Below are 27,167 nucleotides of genomic sequence, written 5' to 3' on the forward strand. Positions count from 1 at the left end.
TGTCACCTATTGAAAGATTCATCCCTTATATTTTCTTTTTTTCACCCAAACAAAAAGATCCGGGTTAAAACAAAATTAAATCGCATGTTGATTGATTGATTACCGGTGTGCTGCTCTTTCTTCCTCATCGGCTTTGATTCTTCTAATGATTTGTGTGTGTGTTTTGTTTTGCTCAACATTTGAGAAAAATTATGGATTTCACCGAGAGATAAAAATGACTGATATATATCAATAAGCACAAATATCGACACAGCCGGAACCACAATTTGCCTAGCCCGGAGCCAATTTGGCAGCTCCCATGGAGATTCAACTTTTATCCAGTGAGAAAACAGAAAGACGTCAAGGGAAAACAGCAATCTTTTGGTTAGAGGTGTAAATGTCGGGAGGGGCATACAATGTATTAGGATCTCAACTGCCCATCTCAACATCAACAATTGGGCTGTCATCAGGAAGATTTGGTAGAATAGATGCGGCAATATCCTCGATTTTAAGAGGAGAATGTCGAGCAGCATACTGGAAGAAAACCTGAATTGCCAATGCAAACGAGACAAACAAGAATCAAAATCTATAGAACCATAGAAATAGATTTGAAAAAAAAAACAGAAATGGTTCAAGAACTGATTTAGGAAAAAAAAAATATCAATCTGCTAAAGAGTTGGAAAAGTATTGTAAACAAAATATCATGTCGAGGATGAAAAGTAGAACAATAAAAAATTGATGGAAAACAGGTTTCGTGGAACAAAAGTGACATTATAAGCAGAAAAATATAAGATGTCATTAACCATGAATATCAGAAATAAAGCTATTATTTATTAAGCACATAGAAGTTACTGGGATACCATCTGAATTTAATTAATGTAATAATACGAGAAAATTCATCTGAACAAGACCGTAGAATAGCTGCAAGTAGGTGTTTTAACATCTTGTTTTGCATCTGAGAAATGACTGTTTATCCTAGCTATTATGCATATCTATGAATACAAATCGCAGGATTTTTTCTCAGCTTCTCATCAGGAAAAACAATATCGTCACCAGGAAAATAGACAGGACGTGAAACCCAATTAGTGATATGTAGTGGAATAGGGGAGAGTAAAGTCAACTGAGTCATTTGCCTTGTTTGGCCAGGTTTGCCACTTGAATCAGATGGGTTCCATAATTACTCCTACTTCGGCCAGACCATATAGACCCATATATAAAAACATTGTGCAAGGGTAGACTCGCTCAACATAGTAGTAACTTGTTTTCCCAACTGTTTGAGATTGGTGACAAAGCTACTAGATGTTTAATTTTGATCATGAAGTAAGAAGCTCCATGTCAAGTGCCTGTACCTACAAAACCACTTTGGTATTGAAGATTATAGCTATTCTATCTTTGTGTGCAGAGATTCCTACTTGATAGAATAATTGTGCAAAACAAATACAATTAAGAGAATTACAGAGGCAAAGTTTAATTATAACAAAATAGGATGTAGCAACAACAAAAAATGTTTTATTGATGTAACAAGAACCCTACAGTGAGTTTTGTAATAACACATTAACACCAACAGTTTTTTGATTGAGGATGAAACAGAAGCATTGTAGAGATGATTATGAACTCGAAGATTCAAACACAGTGAACAGAGATGATGAGGCAAACACAAATGTCATATGATAAATGGTGATAATCTATACAACATTATAGATCAAATACATTTTGGTGAAAATTTCTGAATCTGTTTAATTTTCTAGGCAACAAGATTTGCTTTATTTCCAGCTTATCTCACTCAATGATCATATGTTTCATGTTCAACTTATTTATCAGTTTCTGCATCTTACTACCATTATGTTAATTTAGCAATCATGCTGAATTATGTCAGTTACATTCCTACCTTAGAGTAGCTATCAGCAAATGCTCGTGCACGGTTAGACTTGCTTATGAATTGCAAATCACCAAGCTCTAGCTTTCCATCTACAACTCTCACACTTTCATCTTTAATAGCAAATCGAAGGAGGTTTCCTGCTCGAAATTCTGACTGCATAATTGATGAGACAGACTTTACTATCCCATTTTTTAACAAGCTAAAAAAAATACATGCCACATTACCTTCTGAATGAAATCAACCTCTAAGCTACCAAACACAACAGGAGGATCATCAGAGGTTGTTAATTTACCATCTTCTTGCATTTCCAAGACAACCTGAAATAGGAGATGAGGATAAGAGTATGAAGGTGATCATCATCTTCATCGTTGTCATCATCTAGCTGTGTTTATTACTACTCTATGCTAGGCTATATTTAATAATATTCAAGGATAAGAGTTTGAAGATATACTTGTAATAACATTATTATCTTTGTGTAGTATGGTCGCATAGTATTTCACCTTAATCACTTTTTTGACTATCCCTTCTGTAACTAGAGTTAACTATAATAGCAAAAGTTATGGGGAAAAAAACTCAAGGAGAGCATATGAGATATTTTTTTCAGTGCAAACATAGAAGATCTATCCATTTCTACTAACCAATGGAACTAAGGTTTAAAATCATAATCTGAACTACGGACAACTTCTATTTCCTTTAACCAATAAAATTATTGGAAACATGGAAACACGAACTTCTGCATGTTATTTAGACAAGTTTTAAACCCACATGCACAATATACTTTTCACTACTACTAACAAAAGAAAAGCAAAAAAGGAAAAAATAAGTCTCAGTAAAGCCTAGCAATCTTAACCACGTAAGAATAGCAAAAGTACCAACTTTACATACAAACACAGGCCCAGCAATTTGATGCCCTGATAGGGACATGTTCAATTCTTCAATATATATTTTTAACCAAATATAAATACAATTTCACTTAGGGTGACAATTCGTGCCATGCCATGTCATGTCAATAGCACCATAAACAAGTCATGTCATTTGGATAAAAAATAATAATATAAAACATTGTTATTTTTCTTAAAAAAATAATAATGTTTTGTGACCATGAAGGGGAGCGTTGGTGCAACGGTGAAGTAGGTCACGGGTTCGAATCCTGAAAACAACCTCTTGCAAAAAGCAAGATAAGACTGCGTACAATGGATCTTTCCCCGGAACCCCGCATAGCAGGAGCTTCATGCACCGGGCTGCCCTTTTTTGTTATTTTTCTTAAAAATAATTTTATATGGTGTAACATTAACTAAACTAACTAAAATTATATTATATTGCATAAAAGTTACTAATATTGACAATTCGTATAAACCCATTTATATATTCCAGTTGTGTCACGTCACGTTCAACTCTATTAATTGTGTTTTGGGTTGGATTGTATAATTAGGTCATGACTGACATTGCCATCTCTAATCTCACTGTTAATTTCAACATTAGAAGCGTCATCTCTATAATCAGTTGTAAAAACTAACAACAAAAGTATGATTAGGCCATTATCAAATGTTGCACTGGTCTTTCAAATTAATCACTGATTAGAAATTACTATCAAGCAAAAAAATATCAATAGGGAAACTGTATTGGTTCTTATTTAACTCCCCCACAACTTTTTTACATAAGAATTGAATTGATCAGATGACCAAATTCAGTGGATAACAGATCTAAGGAGTACACAATACGAACCTGTTGCTGGGTTGGCACCAAACCTTGGCTATCTGTATCAAGAAAATACTGGCTACAGTAATTATCTTTCCACACAAGAGCTAAAGGTGTATTTCCTGTTTGATAATGTGCATGCCTGAGAAAGACAAGAGAGACATTAAAATGTGGGAAGGAGGCACGTTGATCAGTTATCATTGAAGAGTTAGATGTTGGTATGAGCTTTGTTTGCAACACATTTCAATTTGCTAATTTTCTCTCAATATATTGCAATAACTAATTCTTGTTTAGGGAGGGAGCAAGGGAAAAAACTAAGAACGAGCAGGTAAGACAACAAAATCTACTCATAAACAGAAAGGATAATCAAGCAAATAAATTCATGAACAGTATCTCATCTTGCTCGATTGAAGGAAAAAAAATGTTATATGCACTACAATGAGAACTAAGTGTATGGATCTTTGTGCATAAATGTACAAGTATGCATGTGACCAAAGAAGTGCTACATGATACAAATTGGATTTAATTTGGTTCAATTAGGGATTTGATTGAATGGATAAAATTTCGGCTAAGAGGTTAGGCCTCGAATAGGCCTGAATTGGGCACAAATCAAACTTAATCTGAGTGGACCTGACTACCATGTAGAATAAATTTATTATGAGAATTTTATTATTTTCGTTATCCATACTGTTATTTACTCATTCACTGATGGTCTGTAAAACTATTTGGACATTTAGACTTGCCTTCATTTTTTATTAACATTTTTCTGCTTCTGTTATGCTTGAGTTGCGTTATTAAAATCTATGATTTTAGGCCTCGTATACTAATTCGGATACCTAGGGATGATTTCACTATGGTTACAATTACATGTGGAAATTGTGGCAGATATGTTGTCTGGAGTTCTCACATCAAAGTTGGCATGTTGGTACAGTTGTGTAGCCAAAGAAATTACCATCCGAGCATAGGGTCATTCCAAGTGGTGGGCTGGAAACCCATCCAAAGCATAAAATGTTATGTGGAAGTTTGTGTGATATAACTTACATTTGTTTCTCAAGCTATCCATTATATGATGCAATGAAGGCAAAAATAGAACGCACATTGGAAAACAATAAAGCCAAAGGAAACAAGCCCATTTATTACATAAAAGGCTGCGGTGAAATATTGAGTTACTCCAACTTCAAGTGTTCAAGATTGCCACTTGGATCTATTCAAGTTATGATAAAAAGAACTGATTAGCCTTAGATCAGTACATTTATGTAACTTGAAAAAAAAAAGAAGGAAAAAAAAAACTAGAGTTAACTAGTTAGAGACCCATCATCACTTAACTTATTTCGAATTTAAATATTTAAGATTTTCAATAACTCTTAAGGCCTTTGGTATTGGTGCTACCTAAGCAATTGTCAGGCAAGAAACTATGATAAACTAAAATGGAAATTGCAGCCAAACTATTCGAAAAGACTACCTTTTAAAAGTAGACACTGTGATATGTTGATAGAAAACAGAAACGTACTTGTTAAAGAATAGTACGCCATCTTTAGTATAAGGCATAGAAGTAGAATATGCTGCATGTAGACCAGCTTGATTACAATCATAGATAGGAACAACAGAAAATCGGTATCTGTGATATGTTGATGGAGAATTGCAAGCTCCAGACTCTGCAAGCTTTGAGTTCAACCAAAAGAATCTAAATTCTGCAGTACAATCATACAGCGAGTAGTCTCTCCAACAGACCATATCAATCACATAGTATGTTTGATCGGGCTGCAAATTATAACCTAAAATGTAAATAACAGCTGAAGAAAAGATTAATTTTAGAACAGAAAATAGTTATGTCAAATGGAACCATGTCTTTACAATTTACACATGCCAATTTATAGAATGAAACCTACCTCGTGAAATATGCAATCTAATACACAATAAGAACTCGCAGGACCAGAGCTATCTCTGGTCCTAGAGCCGTTGGGCAATGAAGACGGAAAGTGATGCAGAACAGATCCATTCCTCAACCTACTAATTGTTGTCCCATTAGAGGAAACAACAAAGCAACGGTTTCCAGCAGGCCTGGCAAAAACATACCTACAAATATTTCTCCATATCAATTTATTAACAATTTGTGTGCATAATTTTAATTCAAGAAAACCTTCCATAGTTGTTTTTGGGAAATAAAACTAGCAGAACAAAACTCATTTTGACAAATTATTATGAGCACATCACCAAGTTGACAAAGAAGCTTCTAGGCAAGAGCTGAGCTTAAATGACTTCTAAAGTGCATCCACCTGGAGCATGGACTAGTAAGATAACAATCATGTGGAGAAGTTCAGTTTTAAGAAAAGTGACCATTCATATTCTTAATTTAATGATCTTAGGTTCTTAGCTCGAAGATTCTCATGCATATCACATACTGTCTGTTGTAAAATCAGATTAAGTAATCATGCTATATGAGGGTAGACCCATCTCATTTTAACAGATATTATTGGTATGAATCAGTTGGTAAATTCCTACTCGATGTTCATCAATAACTCACAAGATATTAGTTTATTTGACATTTTTACTAATTATTGATAATTTTTACTTGTTTATCCCCTTTCCACTATTTTGTTAGAAAGAAATTCCAGTTCATGAACAACAAGTTAATTCTGATTAACAAGAGGATAGCCATTTTAGATAATTATGGGAAGTTTGAAAAAATTGAAAAGCGCCAAATAGGTTGTGTCAGTTAAAATTTCAAATCAATGTTGCAAATCAGAAGTGTAGAAGCATTTTATGAATCTTAGTTTCTATGATGAAATAACAAGAGCATAGCTGAATAGTCTCAAAAAGAGCAATGCAGATGGCTCCATACAGTTGGGGATTTGCAACTCGTCTTATGCATTCCTTTTTCTTTTCTTTCCTTTTTTTACATGAGAGGCTGTGAAGAAAAGGAACACAAAACTCTCATTTTGGAGTTACATGAAGAGATGCACTTGAAGAAAGATCGTTTAAGTGATAGGGCCCGAATTACATAATTTTGTTATAGTAAACCATAAACACACAGTGATTTAACTTGTTGCGGGAGGAAAAAAACTACAAACTATTAGACAGAGAGCGGGAAACGTTTCGCAAGGCTACACATCGGAAGAAACGAATTAGCAAGGTGATCAAAGAGCAATCAACTTCTCGCGGCTACCACAAGCTACAAATGCGCAAAGGAGATAGCTTTAGCACTCACCAGTCACGATCAAGTTTAGGAGGTATATCGATCATCCATTCCGGAAGCATAAGCTGTCGTGCAAACCACTGGCGAGCCTCCCGACCCTTGAGCTTAGAGGCCTGCACCACGTTCAATTCCCTCGCCGGCGCCACAGACTCATCTAAATGAGCCTCGTGCTCCTCAGAATCCGCCGCCCGGGTCAGGATGTCTTTGTCCGGAAGGATAAGGTCAGAGGAGGAGGAGGAGGAAAGGGTAAAGACGGAGGAGGCTAGCCGTCGGGCGCGGTTCTGGGAGTCAGAACGCTGCTGAGTCTGGCGGAGGAGCGCTAGCTCCCTCCGCCTCTGCTGATCAGACACCGCCGAGCGCTTGATGGAGCGGCGGACCTCCGGTGGCGGCATCCCTCCTACGGTGGACGCACGATGAGTCGTGGGAGGAACAAAGAGGTGGAGGGATCGTCCTAATGAAGCCCTAACGAGTAAGAGGGGAAATACATTTTCAAAATTTTCCACTTATGTCCCGAAAATATTTTTATTTCCATTTATATCCCTCCTAAAATATTTTCGTTTCCACTCATATTCATTCCGTTTATTGGTCCGTGCATATGAAACAGAACTGGCATGTGATCAGCATATGCTTATAAAAAATCTTAAATTAGAGTCTGATTCCTCATTCATTCAATGTAAACCTTAGCTCTCCTCACCAAATCAATTCTTCTCTTTCATTAAACCCTAACTCTCATTTTCAAACCGATTTTTCTCCTTCGTTCTAATTCCACTCGCAGCCATCTATTTCTCTCCAATATCAATCGGCGAATCAAAGGAGACAATCTCGTTTGACCTCTATCTATAAGTCTTGATGAAAGTTTTTTCCAGATAAATTTTGTTGCTTTAATTGACGCTTTTGGCTAACATTAATCATTATGTTGTTTAATTTTTATTTGTTTGAATTAAAATTTCCTTTACTTCAATTAATGTACATGTGGACACAAGTACATGTGTGATTTTTCAAAAAAAAATTAAGAGATCTGTTCCATTCTCAATGTGCTTTTTTTGTATGAAAGATAGCACTCATTGAACTTTCATGAGTATATTTATAGTTGAATTGTTTCTTAAGAAGTATATGTTTATAGTTTCTCAAAAATTTTGAGTTTGTTTTTAAATTTAGAAGAATGCGGCTATACTAATTCCCATCACATTATGTTAATGATATCTAACGTTGAATAATTAATTTTTATATCGATTGAAACAAGTTGGTAATGTAGCTTGAGTTTAGTGATAAAATGGTGAGTAGTTTGATTAATTTCAATTTGAAAGTTGAATTTTGCAATCTATGTTATATAATTATCATTAATGTTTCAATGGTTGATTATAATATAGAGAAAGACACATATTGTTTTTGTTAGACGAATCCTTGTGTTTATGACAGTTGGGAAGAAACTCATTTACAAGTTAATAGATATGGCGGTGCTTCCCACAAATTGTATCAAACCAAGGAGAAAACAATGAAAGCTTTTAATGCTTATAGAGAGAAACAACATGCTTCCTTCACCCCCTATTGTTGGTGCAATATCCTTCAGGTCAAAGTTGACCTAGGTAACCAAGCTGAGTCTTGGTTTGGGTTTAGATGTTTGACAATAAGATATTGATTGAAGAAGAGTCAAGTAGGTCAAGGTTGACTGGATACTTGACTGGGAAGTCCTAACTGGGATGTTAGGCAAAATGAAAGACCTAGTGAGTGAAGCTAGGCAGTATGAAAGTCCTGGTGAGTGAAGCTAGGCAGAAAGAAAGTCCTAGTGAGTGAAGCTAGGCAGATGGAAATCCTGGTGAGTGAAGCCAGGTGAAAGTCCTAGTGAGTGAAGCTAGGCAGATGGAAAACCCTAGTGAGTGAAGCTAGGTGAAAGTCCTGGTGAGTGAAGCCAGGCAAGGGAAAATCCAGATGGATCAAGGATGATCGGACATCTGGTGCTGGGAAGTCCAAGTAGGTCAAAGGATTGACTGGATACTTGGCATGAAAGAAAAGTCCAAGTAGGTCAAAGGGATTGACCGGATACTTGGCACAGAGAAAAGTCCAAGTGGGTTAAAGGGATTGACCGGACACTTGGTAAGGGAGTCCTAGCAGGTCAAGGGAGTAACTAGATGCTAGGCATGACATACCAACAGGTCAAGGTTGACCGGATGTTGGTTTGGGAGGTTTAGGACTTGGTTTTGGACAAAAACCAAGTGCTGGATCGATCAGTGGATCGATCCAGACCTGTCCCAGCGAACAGAAAGCTTCTGGATCGATCCGTGGATCGATCCAGAGGTCCCAATCGATCAGTGGATCGATTGGGACGCGGCTGCTTCGCGCGATAAGCGCTAGATCGATCCGTGGATCGATCCAGGCGCGTTTCCAGAGCACAGAGGCGCTCTGGATCGATCCGTGGATCGATCCAAAGCCTCCCCGATCGATTGGGAACATTCGAATCGATCGGGATCCGACCGTTGACATCGTTTATAGCTGCAGGCGTTCGATGGCTGCGGTAGAACTTCACCGATTCACTCCAGATTACTCGCCAGCTCCTCCACAGCGCTCTCAAAGATCAGGTCGCCAGTTCTTGAAGGATCTTGGAAGCTTTCCAAGTCAAGAGGCGGATCAAAGGCAAGAAGAGAAGCTAGGGTTAGGGTTTTCTGTACTCATTGTAAGCTTTGCGCTTGTATTTTGTTTCCCTTTCCTTTCTTCTTGTACTGAGAGTCTTGTAGGGCTTCTCCGCCCTCGGTAGTTACCGAAAAGGAGTGTTTTCATAGTGGATGGTGCGTGCGTGGTGTGGATCCTTGGACTAGTCACCTCTTGTGAGGTGGATACCAAGTAAACCAACCGTGTTAACGTTGTTGCATTTGTTTCTGTATTTTCCGCTGCATATTCTTGAAGAAACAAGCAACGCCAAGCAACGCCGAGCACCGAGAGAACGCGACGAGCTATTCACCCCCCCTCTAGCTACTTTTGGTCCTAACAAGTGGTATCAGAGCAAGGCCGCTCTTCACCGGAATCATCGCCGGAAGGGTCAAGCATAACAAGAAAAGCTAGAGGGTGAAGAAGTTGAAGCAAATTCTTCAAATTCAAGATTCTATCAAGCTCAACTTCAAGATGCAATTCCAAGATGGACTTGGATTTGACACAAGGGTGGCTCCACCATACACATCCACAAGCTTCGATTCTTGGAGATCAAGAATTGAAAATTTCTTGATGATGGAGATAGAGCAATGGTTTGCTCTAATGGAAGGTTTCAAGGCTCCAAGAAATTCAAAGGGCAAAGCTCTAAAGAAAAGCAAATGGAGCCCGGAGCAAGTCCAAAGGTGCGAGGCAAATGACAATGTGACCAAGCTTTTGGTTAATTTATTGCCAAGCACCATTCTTTGTAAAATTGGAGAATTTGAAGATGCAAAGGAACTTTGGAGCAAATTGGCTAAGCTTCATGAAGAGATTCCCTCCACTGTACAAGATAATGAAGAATCCAGAGAGGGTGACTCTTTGGAGCAAGACCAAGAGGAGGACTCCGAGGTTGAGAGATACTCAACCTCCGAAGAAGAGGAAATCCAAGAAGCTTCATCCTCAAGGGAATGCAACGAAGGGAACAAGGAGGGAGCATACTCCTTGTTTCATATTCAAGATGATGAAGCCTCCACCTCTAGGATTGAGGGGGAGCAATCCTTGGTGACACCGGATCAAGAAGAAGAAGAAGCTTCTACATCCGGGTCAAGAGAAGAAGAGGAGGAAGAAGGGTCTACCTCCACAAGTCAAGAAAAACCAAATGGAGGAGAATCAAGGTCCGATCAAGAGGAAGCCTCTACCTCCGGATCCAAAGAAAAAGATGCCACCCCTGCAAGCAAAGGTATAAATATTTCAATTAATAATAAAAATCATATAATATGTTTTGAGTGTAGGGAACATGGGCACTATAAGAGCAAGTGTCCCAACTTGGCCAAGAAGAAGGGCCAAATGGCACAAAAGGGCAAGGAGAAGCTCAAGGAGACCACCCCCGGGACAAAGAAGAGCAAGGAGCACATTGTGTGCTTCTTGTGTCAACAAAAAGGGCATTACCGAAGTCAATGCCCCAAGGGGAAGAAGATGGTCAAGGCTCAAGGAGGCACTAGTCAAGGGGGAGCCTCCAAGGTAAAGAAGAAGGTAACATTCATTGAGCCTATTCCCTTGCAAAATGGTAAAAAGCATGCTAGGTCAAATTTTTATCATCTTAATGCGATTTACCATAAGAATAGGAAGCATGAGGGTTTTAAGGAAAAGCATGTGGCCCTACATGCCAAAACTACTATCCCTAAGGCTAGGAATGTAGGTAAAAACCTAGGCGATAACTCTAAGGATGTAAGATACAAGCCTAGAAACAAAAATGCTCATGAACTTAATGGAAAACCAAAAACTAAGGACTTAGTGATGGAAAATCAAGTCTTGAGGTCAAGACTTGATAAAATTGAAAAGACCCTAAAAAGGATGGAAAATATCCTATTAGGGCAAAATGAGCATAACCTAGGTTTAGGGGTACAAACGTCATCCAATGGCCATAGAGGTTTAGGATACAAACCAAAGGCTAAGAAGGATGTGCCCTCTTACCATAGAGTTCCATATAGTTATGGAACAAACCCTAGGTCTAGTGGTCAAGCCAAAAATACTAGGGAAGTCATCCCTAAGAGTATTTTTGCAATAAATGTGACTAAGACTTCTAAGAAGTCTAAGAAAGTCACAAACAAGGTCACAAGGGAGGTTATCCCTAGAGTTGACCTAGAAAATGTGACCAAGGCTTCTAAGAAGCCCAACAAGGTCACTAGGAAGGTATCTAGGGAAGTTATCCCTAGTAAGTACCTAGAGCATCCAAGGAGCACCAATAGGTGTTGGGTTCCTAGGAGCATCTTCTCTACCCCATAGATGGGTTAGAGAGTGTCAACTCCGATTAGAAGGGTAGTTAACCCAACTTTGAGGAAATTGACACTCAAGGAGCATTTTCAAGGTTTTTGTTAACCTTTGAAAATGAAATGGAATTATTGATTACTCCTTGAAAGAGTAAAATGTGTCTAATGGTGGAAGAATTGATTTTAATCTTAAATGGCACATATTGGAAAATTAATAAGAACTATCAAGTTGGGTTTTTGGTATGTTCTTAGGCAATTTAAGGCAATCCGGGCCTTAAATTTAAAAGTGCTACTCTTGAGGAAAAATGGAATATGCCAACATTTGAGGACATGTTTATTTTAATTGGCATAAATTAATCAAGAGAATAAGAAATGCAAACTTAGGCTTTGGCATTTTCTTGAAGCACTTTAGGGCAATCTAGGTTTAAGGTGTAAGTTTAGCTAAGACTTTAAGGATACTTAGATAGTTAATCTAGGTATATTTTATTTATGCTAAATCTTGCCATGATTGTTTGCCCATCATATGCCATGACATCATGTCTATTTTTACATTCATGTTTTATTATGAAAAATCCAAAACAAAAAAAAAAATACCATGTCATAACATTCATACATCATGTAGCAATAGGATATTTTCTTTTGAAAATTATTTTCTTTTGATGTATGCCATAACATAATCATGCATTAAGTTTAATTCCTTGTAATTAAGGACAAATGGCATCTAACGACACTTATTGACAAGTGACATCCTGGGTGGATGTCTAATATCTCTAAAATGCCTAGATAGATATGCATGATCCCTAGAATAGGGCAAAACCAAATTTTACATCTCACAAAGACCTCTAAGATGACTTGTATGTGTTTTAGTGCATATTATATACAAGTGAGATGTTAGGATGATGAACAAAGCTCAAGATGTTGATTTAGTGCATTCCTTTGAGTTTTAAATTCATCAAAACACATAGTTATGTGTTTTCCCATCATTGGGAAAGCTAATGTACAAGTCATGTGCATTATGCCCAAGGAACATGATGGGATATTGGTTTTGAAAATATTTTTAAAATATTTTTGGAAAACCTTGGTGAAGGCTATCTTTTGATAGTAATCACCATTGAATAGTTAGACACAAACTTGAAGAAGAACACTAAAGTTTTTGCAAGTCTTCAAGTTTGTGTCAATCTTTGAAAATATGATGTATTTTCATAGAAAACTATTTTTCCATGATTAAGTATGCCCTAAATAATGTCTACACGAAATTTCATAATTTTTAGATTTTTGTAGAATTTTCTAGAGGTTTCTGAAGTTGACTGAAATAGAATTTCAGCAACTATCGGGAGTCTCGATCGATCCATGGATCGATTGGAGTTCTGAATCGATCCGTGGATCGATTCAAACGGCAATTCCAGCAGAAGCTCGCTGGATCGATCAGCCGATCGATCAGGAGTCTGAATCGATCGATGGATCGATTCGAAAGGTTCAATCGATTGGAACCCAACTCAATCGATCCAAGTTGCCGATTTTGGCTGGGAAGGCTGATTTCAACATCTTTGAACCTCTTTGAGTCTAGGTAACCATTTCAACCCCTTAAATACATTTGTATACATACAAAGGGTGTTTTCATGTTGAAAACAAGGATGGATTGGTTAACGAAGACTAAGTAAAAGTTTAGGTTGAGGTTGTTTCAAATTTTGAATATTTGAACCTCAAAACTTCTAAATTTGGGTTTCCTAATGTTTTAGGGATTCCAAGTCATTGTTGGTGCAATGACAGAAGTTACCACCATGTCTTTAGGGGAGGGACTCTTTAAAGACATGAAAATTAATTTTCATGAACCTTGGAAGGTGGTTAACCTTCTGTTGTGAACTTGCTCAAGGTTGAGCATTTAAACTTGAAATGGGGAGAAATGGGGAGTGGATATCCTCATTATTTCAAGTGGACACTCAAGTAGTAGATAATGCTCAAGGTTGGGTAGTTGTCTACATTGAGGGAGAAGTTAAGGATAAATGAAGGGTATGGGACCTTCATTATCGTGTTGATCACAACGAGTGATGTTGTGAACAACGATGAGCAACTCTTCAGGGTAAGAGTCTTCAACAAATGGATTTGTTGAAGTGTGCCCAGAATTGGAGCATAGGTTGATGTGTGTCCAACGATGGGTTGATGTGTGCCAATAGGGGGAGAATGTATGATTAAGCTTAGTCCTTCATTACCTATGGGAAGGTCATAGGGGGAGAATGAAAGGACTCATGAAAGGGAGTAAGTTAGGTTTTCATTACCTAGAGGGAGTTTGCCCTCTTAGGGGGAGAATGAAGAGCTTAATTTATGCTTTCATTACCTAGTGGCATGAAGAAGGAGGCTATGGGATTAGCCTAACTTACATATGGGATTGTAAGTGTTCTTGTGGTATTGTCAAACATCAAAAAGGGGGAGATTGCTGGTGCAATATCCCTTGACCAGGTTAACCAAGCTGAGTCTTGGTTTGGGTTTAGATGTTTGACAATAAGATATTGATTGAAGAAGAGTCAAGTAGGTCAAGGTTGTCTGGATTGATTGGGAAGTCCTAACTGGGATGTTAGGCAAAATGAAAGACCTAGTGAGTGAAGCTAGGCAGTATGAAAGTCCTGGTGAGTGAAGCTAGGCAGAAAGAAAGTCCTAGTGAGTGAAGCTAGGCAGATGGAAATCCTAGTGAGTGAAGCCAAGTGAAAGTCCTAGTGAGTGAAGCTAGGCAGATGGAAAACCCTAGTGAGTGAAGCTAGGTGAAAGTCCTGGTGAGTGAAGCCAGGCAAGGGAAAATCCAGATGGATCAAGGATGATCGGACATCTGGTGCTGGGAAGTCCAAGTAGGTCAAAGGATTGACTGGATACTTGGCATGAAAGAAAAGTCCAAGTAGGTCAAAGGGATTGACCGGATACTTGGCACAGAGAAAAGTCCAAGTGGGTCAAAGGGATTGACCGGACACTTGGTAAGGGAGTCCTAGCAGGTCAAGGGAGTGACTAGATGTTAGGCATGACATACCAACAGGTCAAGGTTGACCGGATGTTGGTTTGGGAGGTTTAGGACTTGGTTTTGGACAAAACCAAGTCGGATCGATCGATGGATCGATCCAGCTGGATCGATCGATGGATCGATCCGGCCATTCCAATGACGAGCCACGGATCGATCCGTGGATCGATCAGAGGTCCCAATCGATCGATGGATCGATTGGGACGCTGCTGCGCGATAAGCGCCGGATCGATCCGTGGATCGATCCGGTGCGTCCCCGCGACATGGTCGGATCGATCCGTGGATCGATCCAAAACCTCTCCGATCGATTGGGAACATTCGAATCGATCGGGATCCGACCGTTGACATCGTTTATAGCTGCAGGCGTTCGATGGCTGCGGTAGAACTTCACCGATTCACTCCAGATTACTCGCCAGCTCATCCACAGCGCTCTCAAAGATCAGGTCGCCAGTTCTTGAAGGATCTTGGAAGCTTTCCAAGTCAAGAGGCGGATCAAAGGCAAGAAGAGAAGCTAGGGTTAGGGTTTTCTGTACTCATTGTAAGCTTTGCGCTTGTATTTTGTTTCCCTTTCCTTTCTTCTTGTACTGAGAGTCTTGTAGGGCTTCTCCGCCCTCGGTAGTTACCGAAAAGGAGTGTTTTCATAGTGGAGGGTGCGTGCGTGGTGTGGATCCTTGGACTAGTCACCTCTTGTGAGGTGGATACCAAGTAAACCAACCGTGTTAGCGTTGTTGCATTTGTTTCTGTATTTTCTGCTGCATATTCTTGAAGAAACAAGCAACGCCAAGCAACGCCGAGCACCGAGAGAACGCGACGAGCTATTCACCCCCCCTCTAGCTACTTTTGGTCCTAACACCTATAAGCCAAAATAGTTCGAGCTCAAATTTAGGGTCAACTTCAGCTGCCACTCAAGTTCCAGTTAAAAACTGAAGCAAAACGAAGAACTATTCAAGTTAATAGATGATCAATTACATTTAACTAATGAATATCATAATAATATATTAAAAGATTGCTGAGATTTTTGAAGATCTAAAAAAGAAAATAGATTTTCTTCATGTGGATGATTAGTAGACTTGTTTTAGTTCGATAAATGCATTGAATTAAAAGTATTAATTTTTTTGCTATGCTATTGTTCTCAGAATTGAATGGATCAGTCTTAGATTTAAAGTACTAGTAGATTTATTTGAAGTTTTTTTATTGGATAATAGAATTTGTTTACAGCATTGAATGGACTACTCCTAATTTTAAATTTTTTGGTTGGGATGAGTGGATGTTGGTTTTTTTTTTTATGTAATTGAATGGATCATCACTCATCTATTCAAGATTGAATAAAGGCTTCACATTACCTTGTTTTCGAGCCCTTTTGCTTTCATGGGATGGATAAGTTTTATGCATCATTCTTAACGCTGCATTAATCATGAACCGCTTTCATTGCTTTCATAGGATGGATGGATAATCTTCCAAGAACCGCTTCGAGAATTCAATTTTTTCTCGAAGGATTCGATATCTTTCTTCAGCTTTTCATGTGAAGAATTAGTTGTTAATAAGGGAAATGGTTCAACCAACAAACATAAAATGTCAACCCTCTTTTGTCTCACATTGAAAAAAAATACAACAGCAATACACATCCATGTTAACAATAAAAATTAAAAAAAAAATATAGCAACAATAAGCACCCATGTTAAGACAGTACAATGCATACATCAAAAACAAATATCTTATACCAAAATAAAAATACAAAATGAAATCCAAATCCAATTACATATGACAATCCAATACCATAGTTATCCAAAAGTAGTCACATGTGCAAAGAGAAAGACATTATGTTATGCTAGAAATTCACATGTCCAATCAATAAGATCAAATGCATGCTAAACCAAATGTCAGTTATTTATCGAAACTTGTGAAGTTGATCTTGTACTCTCTCTTGGTACTGGAATATCCCTTGTGTTCTCTTGGACTGGAGTTGAATAACTTCACTTCCTTTGATTATGTACGTATGCTCTTAGTTTGGAAACAGTGACAATTTTTCCTTCCTTTCATGAATACAAGATTATTTGTAAGATGCAAAACGAAATTATATACATTGGATTTAAATCATGACAGTGTGTGCAGGTTATGCTAGAAATTGATTAATTATACTTTTAAATTACTTACATTATGGTGATCGGCGTGCCTTGTGCTCCAGTATGTACACCATTGTGTGAGGCTGGCCTACTCACCTATATTCCAATAAACAAAATTTATAATCATAGTAGAAATGAGATTTCAATCTTCCATGTAGTTGATTAGACAACATAATGCAATGCTAAAAAAAGTGAAAACCAATCTTATAAACCCGAGATAGAATCCTAGGACAGATTCTCAAAAGTATTTACATCATTCAATATGTCGCAAAAAAATAATCTTAAAAATGTCGCAACAAAGCAATCTTTATATATATGGAAAATTGGAAACTTAGTTACCGAAAGTTTTTTTCTTTTGTGGTGATTTAGAAGTCATTGTCGCTCTTGATTGGCTTTGTTGTGTTGGAGGCTCATTCACACTCTCCCTTATTTCTTTGCACGTCCTTTTTGTTATGTCCATCTCCTCCACATTTCCTGCACTTAGTATTTTTTCTAGCTCCACGCAAATATGTTCCGCTAGGCACTTCATCTCTTTCCCTCCTCAATTTAGCAAGTATGCCCACTTTCTCTATGTACAACGGAGGTAGTGGAGGTGTCAATTCACATTCCGGCCATAGATCAGGATCAGTAATGGGCAAAATAGCATTCTCATGGAATCTTTTGTATGCCTCGACCCCATAATAAGGACTAACATATTGCAATGGATCTTGATGCTTACACCAAAGAGCACACACCACATGTGGGCAAGGGATGCCAGTCAAGTCTCACTTTCTACAACTATAAAAGTTCATACTGACAGCGACAGTGTGCTGACCAGATGGTCCCTCGATCTAAAACTGCATAGAATCAGCTTGTAGTGGGTTGTGTTGCCTCAATGGAGATCTTTGTCAAAACATTTCTAATTTTAGGACACATGTCCTGCTCCCATTTGTCAGACTTTTCTCTGTTAAGTTGAAAACATAACATCAAGAAACTCCTTATATTTTCAAACATTGGAATTATAGACTTCTCTCGAGCATCCAATATGAGGCTATTGAAACATTCACACATGTTATTCAAAATTATGTCACACTTAGGAGTAGTAGTGAAATGTGACTTAGACCAATGTTCTACTGGTTTCTTGAACAACCAATCATAGGCCTTCTCATCTATCTGTTTCATCTCATTCATCCTTTGTCAAAAATCAACAACTGTTGTTGCTTTTGCAAGTACCCAAAGTGCTTTTTTAATAGATGTGTCTTTGAAACCATCTCTTTTCATGTTAGAGTGTAAATGTCTTAACATAAAAACGATTCTTTGCATAAGGAAATAAACTTTCAAATGCTGGAATTAGACCTTTTTGTTTGTCTGACATGAAAGTCCAGCTATCTCCATTGCCAATGCCTATGCCTGAGTCCAATATCTGTAAAAACCACATCCAAGTGTCCTTTGTGTCTCTTTCCACCATCGCATAGCTAATAGGGAAGATATTATGGTTGAGATCTAGCCCAACCACTGTTAACAATTGCCCCCCCCCCAATAAGAAGTCTTTAGAAAACATCCATCAACACCTATTAAAGGTTTACATGCTTTCTTAAAACCTTATTTGCATGCAGGAAAACAGATGTATAAACGCTGAAATCTTGGGCAATTGTCATCCTAAGTTAATTTTAAGATCATTGCGGCACTTGGATCAACACTTTTCAACTTAAGATAATAATTTCTAATCTTACTAAATTGTTGGGCAATGGTTCCCTACACCAGCTCAAGAGCTTTCCTCTTAGCCAAATAAGCTTTCTTCCTTGAAATGCTTAATTTCAAACTGGAGTAAACCTGGTCTTTGAATGGAATGACAACCCCCCCCCACAACTTCGAGTTCACTTTAAACTTTTTGACAAAAGTTTTTCCCAACCAACTGGAACTCGTAGTTCTATTACCGACATCCCAAAAATAACCATTGTGTTCCGACTTAAAAGTCTTCATCTGCCAACAACTATCACGACCCATTAGCGACACATAAATCACCCAATCACATCATTTCTGCGTCGACCCCTAAGCCTCTTCTTATCGACTTTAACGAACTGAATATCTTTCCCCCGGCTAATGCAGTGACTTTTGATGGCAAATTCAGCCTCATCTCTTGAGCTAAAAATCATTCCAACCTTTAAATCAGGATTCTTTGCATTCTTAATTGGGTCGAACAAAAGAAATTTCTGGGATTTACAATCATCACTATTAGAATCTAAATTACAATCTAATTCATCATTGTCAACACAATTATTATCACCTTCTTCATCCTGCATTTGAGCTAAAACATCATTAAGAATACCTCCATGGTCAACAATCATTGTATCATAATTCATTCTAACATCATGATCAACATGAGTATCAAAAATCCTATCATCTTCTTTAAAATCATAATCACTATCATGAAAATCATCTTCTTCCTCATAATTAGCATCCTCATCTAGTCCACTTCCCTCTTCATCTGTACATGTTTCACCAGTGCTATCATTCTCATCATCAAACTCATATGCTTTATAAATTTCTACTTTATGGTTTGCTAGGATGTTATCTTTAATTGTTACTTAATTTGCATGAGTCTCTAGATATCTACCCTTGCTTGAATTAGACCTCATTTTGTGCCAAAATCTAACTCTTTTTGGCTCTTTGAAGCCTAATTCCTCACAATATCCATACAAATGGAGCATTTGGATTTTATTGTTGTCTACCTAGTTATAATACTCAATATTTCCTCTAATATATTCTTTGGATGTACTTGTGTCCTTCATTGTTCCATTATAATACATTTTCAAACTTACAAATGAATCTTCTCCAACATTACCTATAAATAAATACAAAATTTTAGTTCAACAAACAATTAAACAACAAATATACAATTTTTTTAATAAAAAAGAAGTAATGCCATAGCCCAGAGTGCAATTCAAGAAGCATCTACTTTGTCTAGCCATCAGATGTCAATGCTAGTATCTTTTCTTCATGTTACACGGTAAACAATAACAAAATTAGTATTGAATTATACCACTAGGCCTTGCTGATACAGAGTAAATAATATAACCAATGTTTTATTTTAAACTAACAATCTTTGATAAAGAAAACAGAACTATAACTATTATACTAAATTTTCTTGCATATGAGTCTATTATATGTTTATTTTTCTAAATGATTAAAGTAGAGGGCATATAATTCTCTATCATTTATTAAATCTTCTTAAAACTTTAGAGAAAGAATAAATATACACTTCTTAAAAAATAATTAAATTATAAATATATACCCACGAAACTAGTGTGATGAATATGATTGTGAGAAGTGTGGTGCACGAAAGAAGCCTATAATGTTCACCACATATTAAAATAATGAAATTTATCGAACAAGAGGCTTCTCTCAAAGGAATTATAGCTTTAATATATACTCACGAAGACACTAGAAGTGTGGTGAACACGATCGTGAGAAGGATAATGATAAATGTTTGCCAAAAACATCAATTAAAGCAACAAAATTTATCTGGGAAAAAATTTCATCAACACTTGCAGACAGAGGCCTAACGAAGTTGTCTCCTTCGATTCGCCGGTCGACATCGGAGAGAAATAAGTGGCTGCGAGTGGAATTGGAACGAAAGGGAAGAATCAATTTTGAGAGGAGAGCTAGGATTTAACGAAAGGGAAGAATCAATTTGGAGAGGAGAACTAGGGTTTACACCGAATGAATGGGGAATCAGGCTCTAATTTAGGATTTTTATAAGCACATGCAGATCACATGCCACTTCTGTTTAATATTCATGAACAAGTTAACGACAGGGACATAAGTGGGAATGAAAATGTTTTACGAGAGATATAAATGAGAACGAAAATATTCTAGGGATATAAATGAGAAAACTTGAAAATAAGAGAGGCATAATAATGTATTTCCCCATAAACAGAAGTGAATGTTTTAGAACACGGGTCTCTCTTCAGCCGTCCGATTCATTCAAAACAGAAATTGAATGCTTCAAAATCAATCATCTATTTTGTTCTAAACTGTAAATTCAAATATATAAAATTCTCACGATTTTGGAGCTTTGAGTCTTGTACTAATCAAATCTAGAATTTAGGATTAGTAGCCCAAGGTTTGATGTAGTAGTAAAAGATAGGATATATTTTCTAAATAATCATGATTCAGTGTCATGTGGAATATACTTACGAAGCTAAAGCACCACGTCAAGAACTAGATATTAATAAGAGGCAGAATGCATTTCCAAAACAATAAAGGTTCAATTCTCACATAGGACACATCTAAGACGATAGTACAAAAGTACTACATCAAGAGTTCATCATACTTTCTAGATTTACTTAATGGATAGAATATAGGGTCAAGAGCTAGATATTAATAAGAGGCAGAGTGCATTTCCAAAACAGTTAAGGTTCAATTCTCACATAGGACACATCTAAGACATAGTACAAGTACTACATCAAGAGTTCTTCATACTTTCTAGATTTACTTGATGAATAGAATATGGGATAAGACCATCCACCCAAAATTAATTAGATGGTAAAGATTAGTATTCATGTGATCCAACTCTTTGAATAAAATTTGAAAGCCACTATTGCTAAAAACATGAGTAATTGATCAAAGAAGCTATAAGTTGATCCATGATTTACCTCCCTTTATATAATATGAGAATAGAGTGTTTCACGTAATTATCTTTTGTTACAATGAGTTATTAATCAAACTAAGTATAATAGCTAACTGGAAAATTATGAAACGAACAAACATTTAGAGTGCAGTTGGTAATAATCAGAAGAGCCAGACAGTTAAACCATCATTACAAGTTTTTTAGAAAATAATTTCACTTGTTCAGAATAATAAAGCATGGTATACCATACCAGTGGTGGAATGGCTAAAGCGCCACCAAAACAAATGGTAGAAGGAAAGGGTAAAATTTCATAGGAGACATTCATTTGTTGTTATATATTTGGCTCTTAGATGACAAACAGATAAAAGTACTGCCAAAAAGCTTATTTCTTCAACTACAACTAGAACTACTCTTTCAAAGGGAAATGTTCAGGGTCTTCTTCAACTTCTCTACTTCCAAATAGACTGTGGAATATGGAAGGAACTCCGAGAAGTGGCTCTGCATGAGATCATTAACTGCCACTGCTAGTTTTGGAATCTCAACTATTTCTTCATGGGTTAATTTTCGAACAAAACGAGCTGGATTGCCTGCCCAAAGTTCACCAGTTGGAATCCTACGGTTAGGGGGGAGGACAGACCCAGCTTCAAGAATTGAATTGGTCTCCACCAATGAACCTTCCATGAGAACGGAGTGCTGACCGATTATACATTCTGGCTCAATTGTGCATGAACGAAGGAGACTGTAAGCTCCGATTGTTACATACCGCTCAATTGATGTTTCGGCTGGGAGTCCTGCCACAAACATACTGGAGATGAGCTCCTTGAATATAGTTGACCAGTTCATCAGTAAAGTAGGCAATAATACAAATGAACTGCATCTGCATTAAGTTTACACCATGGTTTGAAGAAAATAAAGAATTGGAGCTAAACACCTAGCTTTATAGTTCATGGAAAGATGAATGAAGTTGGCCAAGAGATCCTTGATAAAAGCATAAAACACTACAAATACTATTAGATGATGGTACATGAAGCAGCAAATTAAACATAAAGCTATTACGATGCAATATTAGAACAATGATTGAACTCATCATGGACAGAAAGTCAGCACATTCATGTGGCAAAAGGCTCGCCCCTAGCGCCCCCGCCAACCCATCCCTAGGCCAACACGGAGGCGGTAAATCACGGGTGGCTACTAGCCATTAGTGCAAATGGCCAAGACATGGGGGAGGTTATGCTCGGTCATGCCGAGTTTCGACCCCAAGACCTCATGTAGCAACATCCCATGTCTTAACCATCGCACCGCCCCGAGGGGACAGAAAGTCAGCACATTCAGCATCTAGGCATGGTTGTGTGCTTATCACTTTGAGATCAAGGATCATGCTACAGAATGGTATTTTGGCAAAAATGGAAATGACTAGTCCATGTAGGTGATTTAAGCGCAAAGGTCATGTATCTTGTAAAAATTATAGCCTTTCAGATCAGAGAGCTTTTCTTCCATGCTATGGTGCAACCTTTTGAATCAACTGAACATAACCAATCAAGAGAGAAATTTGGACAAAAGTTAAAAAATTTAGATAGCTTAGGATAACTAAAAAATTTGTCTTGTACTCCGATTCTGAAATTTGATTAATGATGTATAGTAGTCAAAAGTTAAAGATTTGTCTTTTTTTTTTTTTTTTTTCAAATTTCTCTTCAATTATCATAATATGTCAAATTCTTAAAAAAATATATAGGATTGACCATCGCGATGCAACTCAAGCGATCCATATTGGTATAATGGTTGATGTCTAGGGGGGGCATGGGCATCAATATAAAGTGGTATCCCTTATTCCCTTGTGTCAATCAATTCGGCCAAATGAAATATATGACTTTATAATCAAGTTACATTGGCTGCATTATTTTAATGAAGAGCTCAATTGTAATCCAAAAATTTCTTCTTTGTGAAGACTGAAGAGGGTAAGTAACTATAACTGCTAATTGATAGAATGAGCAATACCTAGTTTGTACAGAGTAAAGAAATGAAGTGATGCTCTCGTGACTTGATTGTTCAGTCAAATTGACAAAGAAAGGAAGGTACAAAAGAACCATATAAAAAAATAAGGCATTCTCCAGGTAAGTCCAAATCCCAACTTAGCATGAATTCTCATTTGGATTGGGAAAAGAAAAGTACAGTAAAATTGTTGCAATGGCAGATCAGTTGGAGCATAAAATTTGCAATGAAGAAGCCATAGTGCCTAATCACTAGATTCTCAGGGGGGTCCTCTTTCAAATGTGAAAGAACAACTAGATCATCTCTGCCCCTCCTGTACAGTTTCAGCTGGAGTTCTAGTTTCCAGCTAACTTTTATACAACAAAGCCTATCCTTTTGGTTCCAATGGTTTGGCGCTCTCTATTGGGATACAATGATATTGGAATGTTCCATGTTGCTTTATTCTTCTTCATGTGAATCCCCTTCTTATCTTCCATCATTTCTTCATTTTCCTCATCTTCTTCATTCCTCCTCGACTTCTCCCTCCTCTTCCTTCTTTTCGCCTGCTTCTTCTCTCCTTTTCCTACATTTCTTCTTCTCCTCCTTCTCTATTCGACAGTGTTGAACAGTACCACCTTTTTACAGGTACAGACTAATCAATGACCATCTAAAAATGCAAATATATAAAAAGAAGAAAAAGAGACTTATGGAGATTCTTTTCTGTATACAAATGCATCATAATAACATGTCAAAACATGGTATATGGGCAAGAAAAAGAAGTATAGAGGGCTTCTAACAAAGCAAAAATGAGATCAAACAAATATGAATTTGAAGTTTCATCAATGTTACAGACAGCACCTTTTTCCTGCTTTAGACTGACACAAGGGATGGAAAAAACCAATCAAACATGCAATTCATATTAATTGAAATCAAGAAAGCAAATAAATTGGCAAGAGAGTTATCAAGGGTTATAACACCATAATAATTTTATGGATACACCTATCAAACCCGGTTGTTGTTAAATGCATACTTATCAAACCCAACAATGACCATGCCACAGAATTGGGTCAATGCTTGAGATGGCCAACGACAAAGCATTTAATATATTAAATATATTAAATTTTACACAATGGATATCTTTTAGAAGGATTTGGACTCAAATCTAGATATGATTTCAAACTTGTAGGAAGTTTCAATCAAAAAACTATAATTCCCATCTTGTATAAATAATATTACTGAAAAAAGACAATAATAGAACAATTCTGGCATTGATATTGGTCAACTTTCACATGGGCTCAAAACAGCTCACTCTTCTCAATATAAGTTAGTATAACTACCGAAAAACTGGAAACTTAGGTTCTTAACACAAAAAACAGAGTACAATGAGATTGTTCTAACAAAAAATTAATGTTAGAGAAAATATTTAGAAAGAATAAGTTGGCTATCTAGCACAGATTTGTTATTCCCTTAATCTCTCCACTATAACTCACACCAAAAGAATTAATTGGTTAAATGGAGTAGAAGTTTAACAAAAGACAATATAAAATTACCATAATACTTGGAATTCCAACCAGTAAAATCCAGTTACAGTAATGCAGTGTATCTAAAAAAAGAGATAAACAAATACCCTAAGTTGGGAATTCCGTTGCATTGGAAGATTTTTCATTAACACACAAGTAAGTTTTTTGTTAAATACAATTGACCTGCCAACCATGTATGGGTTAAACAAAGTGCATTTATAGGGAATGATGAAAATTATCATCTTCATGATCAAGTCGTGTCACAACTATCTATAACTAGACTTGATGTACGCTAATATTTTCTTCAGCCACCCTCCACCATTTACATCTTCTACTCTAATAGATTCAACACTTTTAACTAGAGAATCTATGATCATATTTGAATATGTCTATATCACTTCAATCTATTGTCTTATTTTATTATTTATTGGAGCTATACCTTATTGCTCTCTATCCGTTTTTTTTAAGATCTCCACAAATCCATTTTTAGCATTCTTATCTCTGCTACATTACATATTATTAACTAATCCAACACTCTAATACATGAAGTATGATACATCATACAGCGTATCCATCTTAACTATTCTGAATAAGTAAAATAATATTTCACAAAATCATGTCCCAAGATACATCTAATAGGCATCAGCATTTTCACCAGACAATAGTAGCTCAGTGAATACATGTTCCGGACATAGATCTAAGTATCTATATGTCTAACGTTCAGCATTAACATTAAAAATCAGGCTGATTATAGTTTAGGGAAATTATTGGTTAGAGTGCTTGAACATAATTGTCTCAAAAATCTCCAAACAATTAAATTTTGATTCAGATATCTCGATGCCTGTACAATCCCACATGTAATTATCCTGGCATTGTTACTAAATCGCCAGGTATAGCTCTCATGCAGGGAGCCAATTGGTAAGAAAAGGAGGATGCGTGACAGAGAATATAAGAATACGAGTGCAGGGTTCCAGATCAAATTAAAGTTTCGCCAAAGAATTAAAACTAAAACTAGTCAATCAAGGTCAGGCAACAAGGGACCTGTGGGAATATTCCAGGCAGCATGGACGACGCACCGTTCCTGAACGTTGGAGCAGAATCCGACCGATATCTTGTTCAGGTCTCCGCGGAGGACAGAACCGTTCCAAACAGAGGCGCCATCCCAAACAGTGACCTGCCCGGCAAGAACGACGTTGGGGGCGACGTAAGCGTCGACAGCAATCTTAGGCAGCCACTGCCCCAAGGGGATGATCCGGCGCTGGCCACGGTAGTCCCACTTCACGCGATCCGACGCAGCAGGCGGTGGAGGCGCAGCCGAAGGCGAAACATCCGGCGACGGTGCGGTCTCAGTGGAGAGGAAACGGCGGGGGGCGAGGAGGAGGCGTGGACAGGCAAGGGTTCGTCGCGAGAGTCGAGCAAGCGATGCCGCCATTTCCAATCTGAGAAAGGGAGAGAAGGGCATCGCAAAAGAGACCGGTGGAGAAAGGGAACGAGAACCAGACACTGGCTTGTGGGCTCTATGAGTTTTCCGGCCCGTGCTATCGGTAGTTCTAATGGATCGGGCCAGAAAGCAAAAATAAAAAAAAAAAAAAAAAGTATTGGTGTTTCATCTTCACTGAACTCTGCTCTATGAAATTAGAGTAGAGGATCGTGGAAGAGACAAGTCGCTGTAAGTCCATTAGCATTCAAAGCAAGACATAATACTCGCCCGCTTCGCCAAGATGGACTAATTGTATTTCTATATAATTAAATGACAGAAGACGAGGATTGGAACCGTAGAGCTCGAGGACAGAACTGCTTCCGCTTGCCCCCACGTCCGCAAGGTAACTTGCGAATGATGAAAGAAATAAATTAAAATAATACGTTATCATTGAGATTGCTACTCACACTGTAGTACAAGATGTTCATGGGTAAGTAAAGGCATATGCAAGTTTTCTCGGAGAACCACAAAAAACTTTAAGGTAGAAAAACTGGGGAGGAAAAACTCTAAGCAGGTTTAGTTGAGGGTGATCATTGATAATCTTATTCGGTTAAAGCAATCAATGATTCCTAGTAATATAACATTTCTATCACGTCAGCAATCAGAGAATCAATCCCTAAATTAGAAAATCTTAGGTTTTTCATAATTCCGGGGATAAGAATAATTTTTTTCTAAAATTATCCTCGAGACTAGGTGATGGCGAGCAAGCGGTGATCGCGAACAGACGACGACTACGATTGTGAGTAGACGACAACTACGACTGCGAGCAGACGATGACTGCAATCAGACGATGACTGCGACTATGAGCAGTCGATG

General features: G+C 37.5%; 2 protein-coding genes across 2 annotated transcripts; both read right to left on the reverse strand.

The window, feature by feature from the left end:
- Positions 1-207: 207 nt before the first annotated feature.
- Positions 208-7,213, reverse strand: LOC122001083 (snurportin-1-like). Its single transcript, XM_042555660.1, has 7 exons — positions 6,765-7,213; positions 5,446-5,632; positions 5,067-5,317; positions 3,584-3,698; positions 2,083-2,175; positions 1,868-2,011; positions 208-525 (listed from the first exon to the last, which is right to left on the reverse strand). The coding sequence occupies exons 1-7, from the start codon at positions 7,142-7,144 to the stop codon at positions 409-411; spliced, it is 1,287 nt and encodes a 428-aa protein (XP_042411594.1). The 5' UTR covers positions 7,145-7,213; the 3' UTR covers positions 208-408.
- A 14,348-nt stretch (positions 7,214-21,561) lies between these two features.
- LOC122001084 (gamma carbonic anhydrase-like 2, mitochondrial) lies at positions 21,562-26,399 on the reverse strand. The gene is made up of 2 exons (XM_042555661.1): positions 25,913-26,399; positions 21,562-22,174 (listed from the first exon to the last, which is right to left on the reverse strand). Exons 1-2 carry the CDS (start codon positions 26,331-26,333, stop codon positions 21,798-21,800), a joined length of 798 nt encoding a protein of 265 aa, XP_042411595.1. The 5' UTR covers positions 26,334-26,399; the 3' UTR covers positions 21,562-21,797.
- Between the last annotated feature and the right edge of the window lie 768 nt (positions 26,400-27,167).

Source organism: Zingiber officinale, chromosome 7A (assembly GCF_018446385.1).
Source record: "Zingiber officinale cultivar Zhangliang chromosome 7A, Zo_v1.1, whole genome shotgun sequence".
In the NCBI taxonomy this organism is placed as follows: Eukaryota; Viridiplantae; Streptophyta; class Magnoliopsida; order Zingiberales; family Zingiberaceae; genus Zingiber; species Zingiber officinale.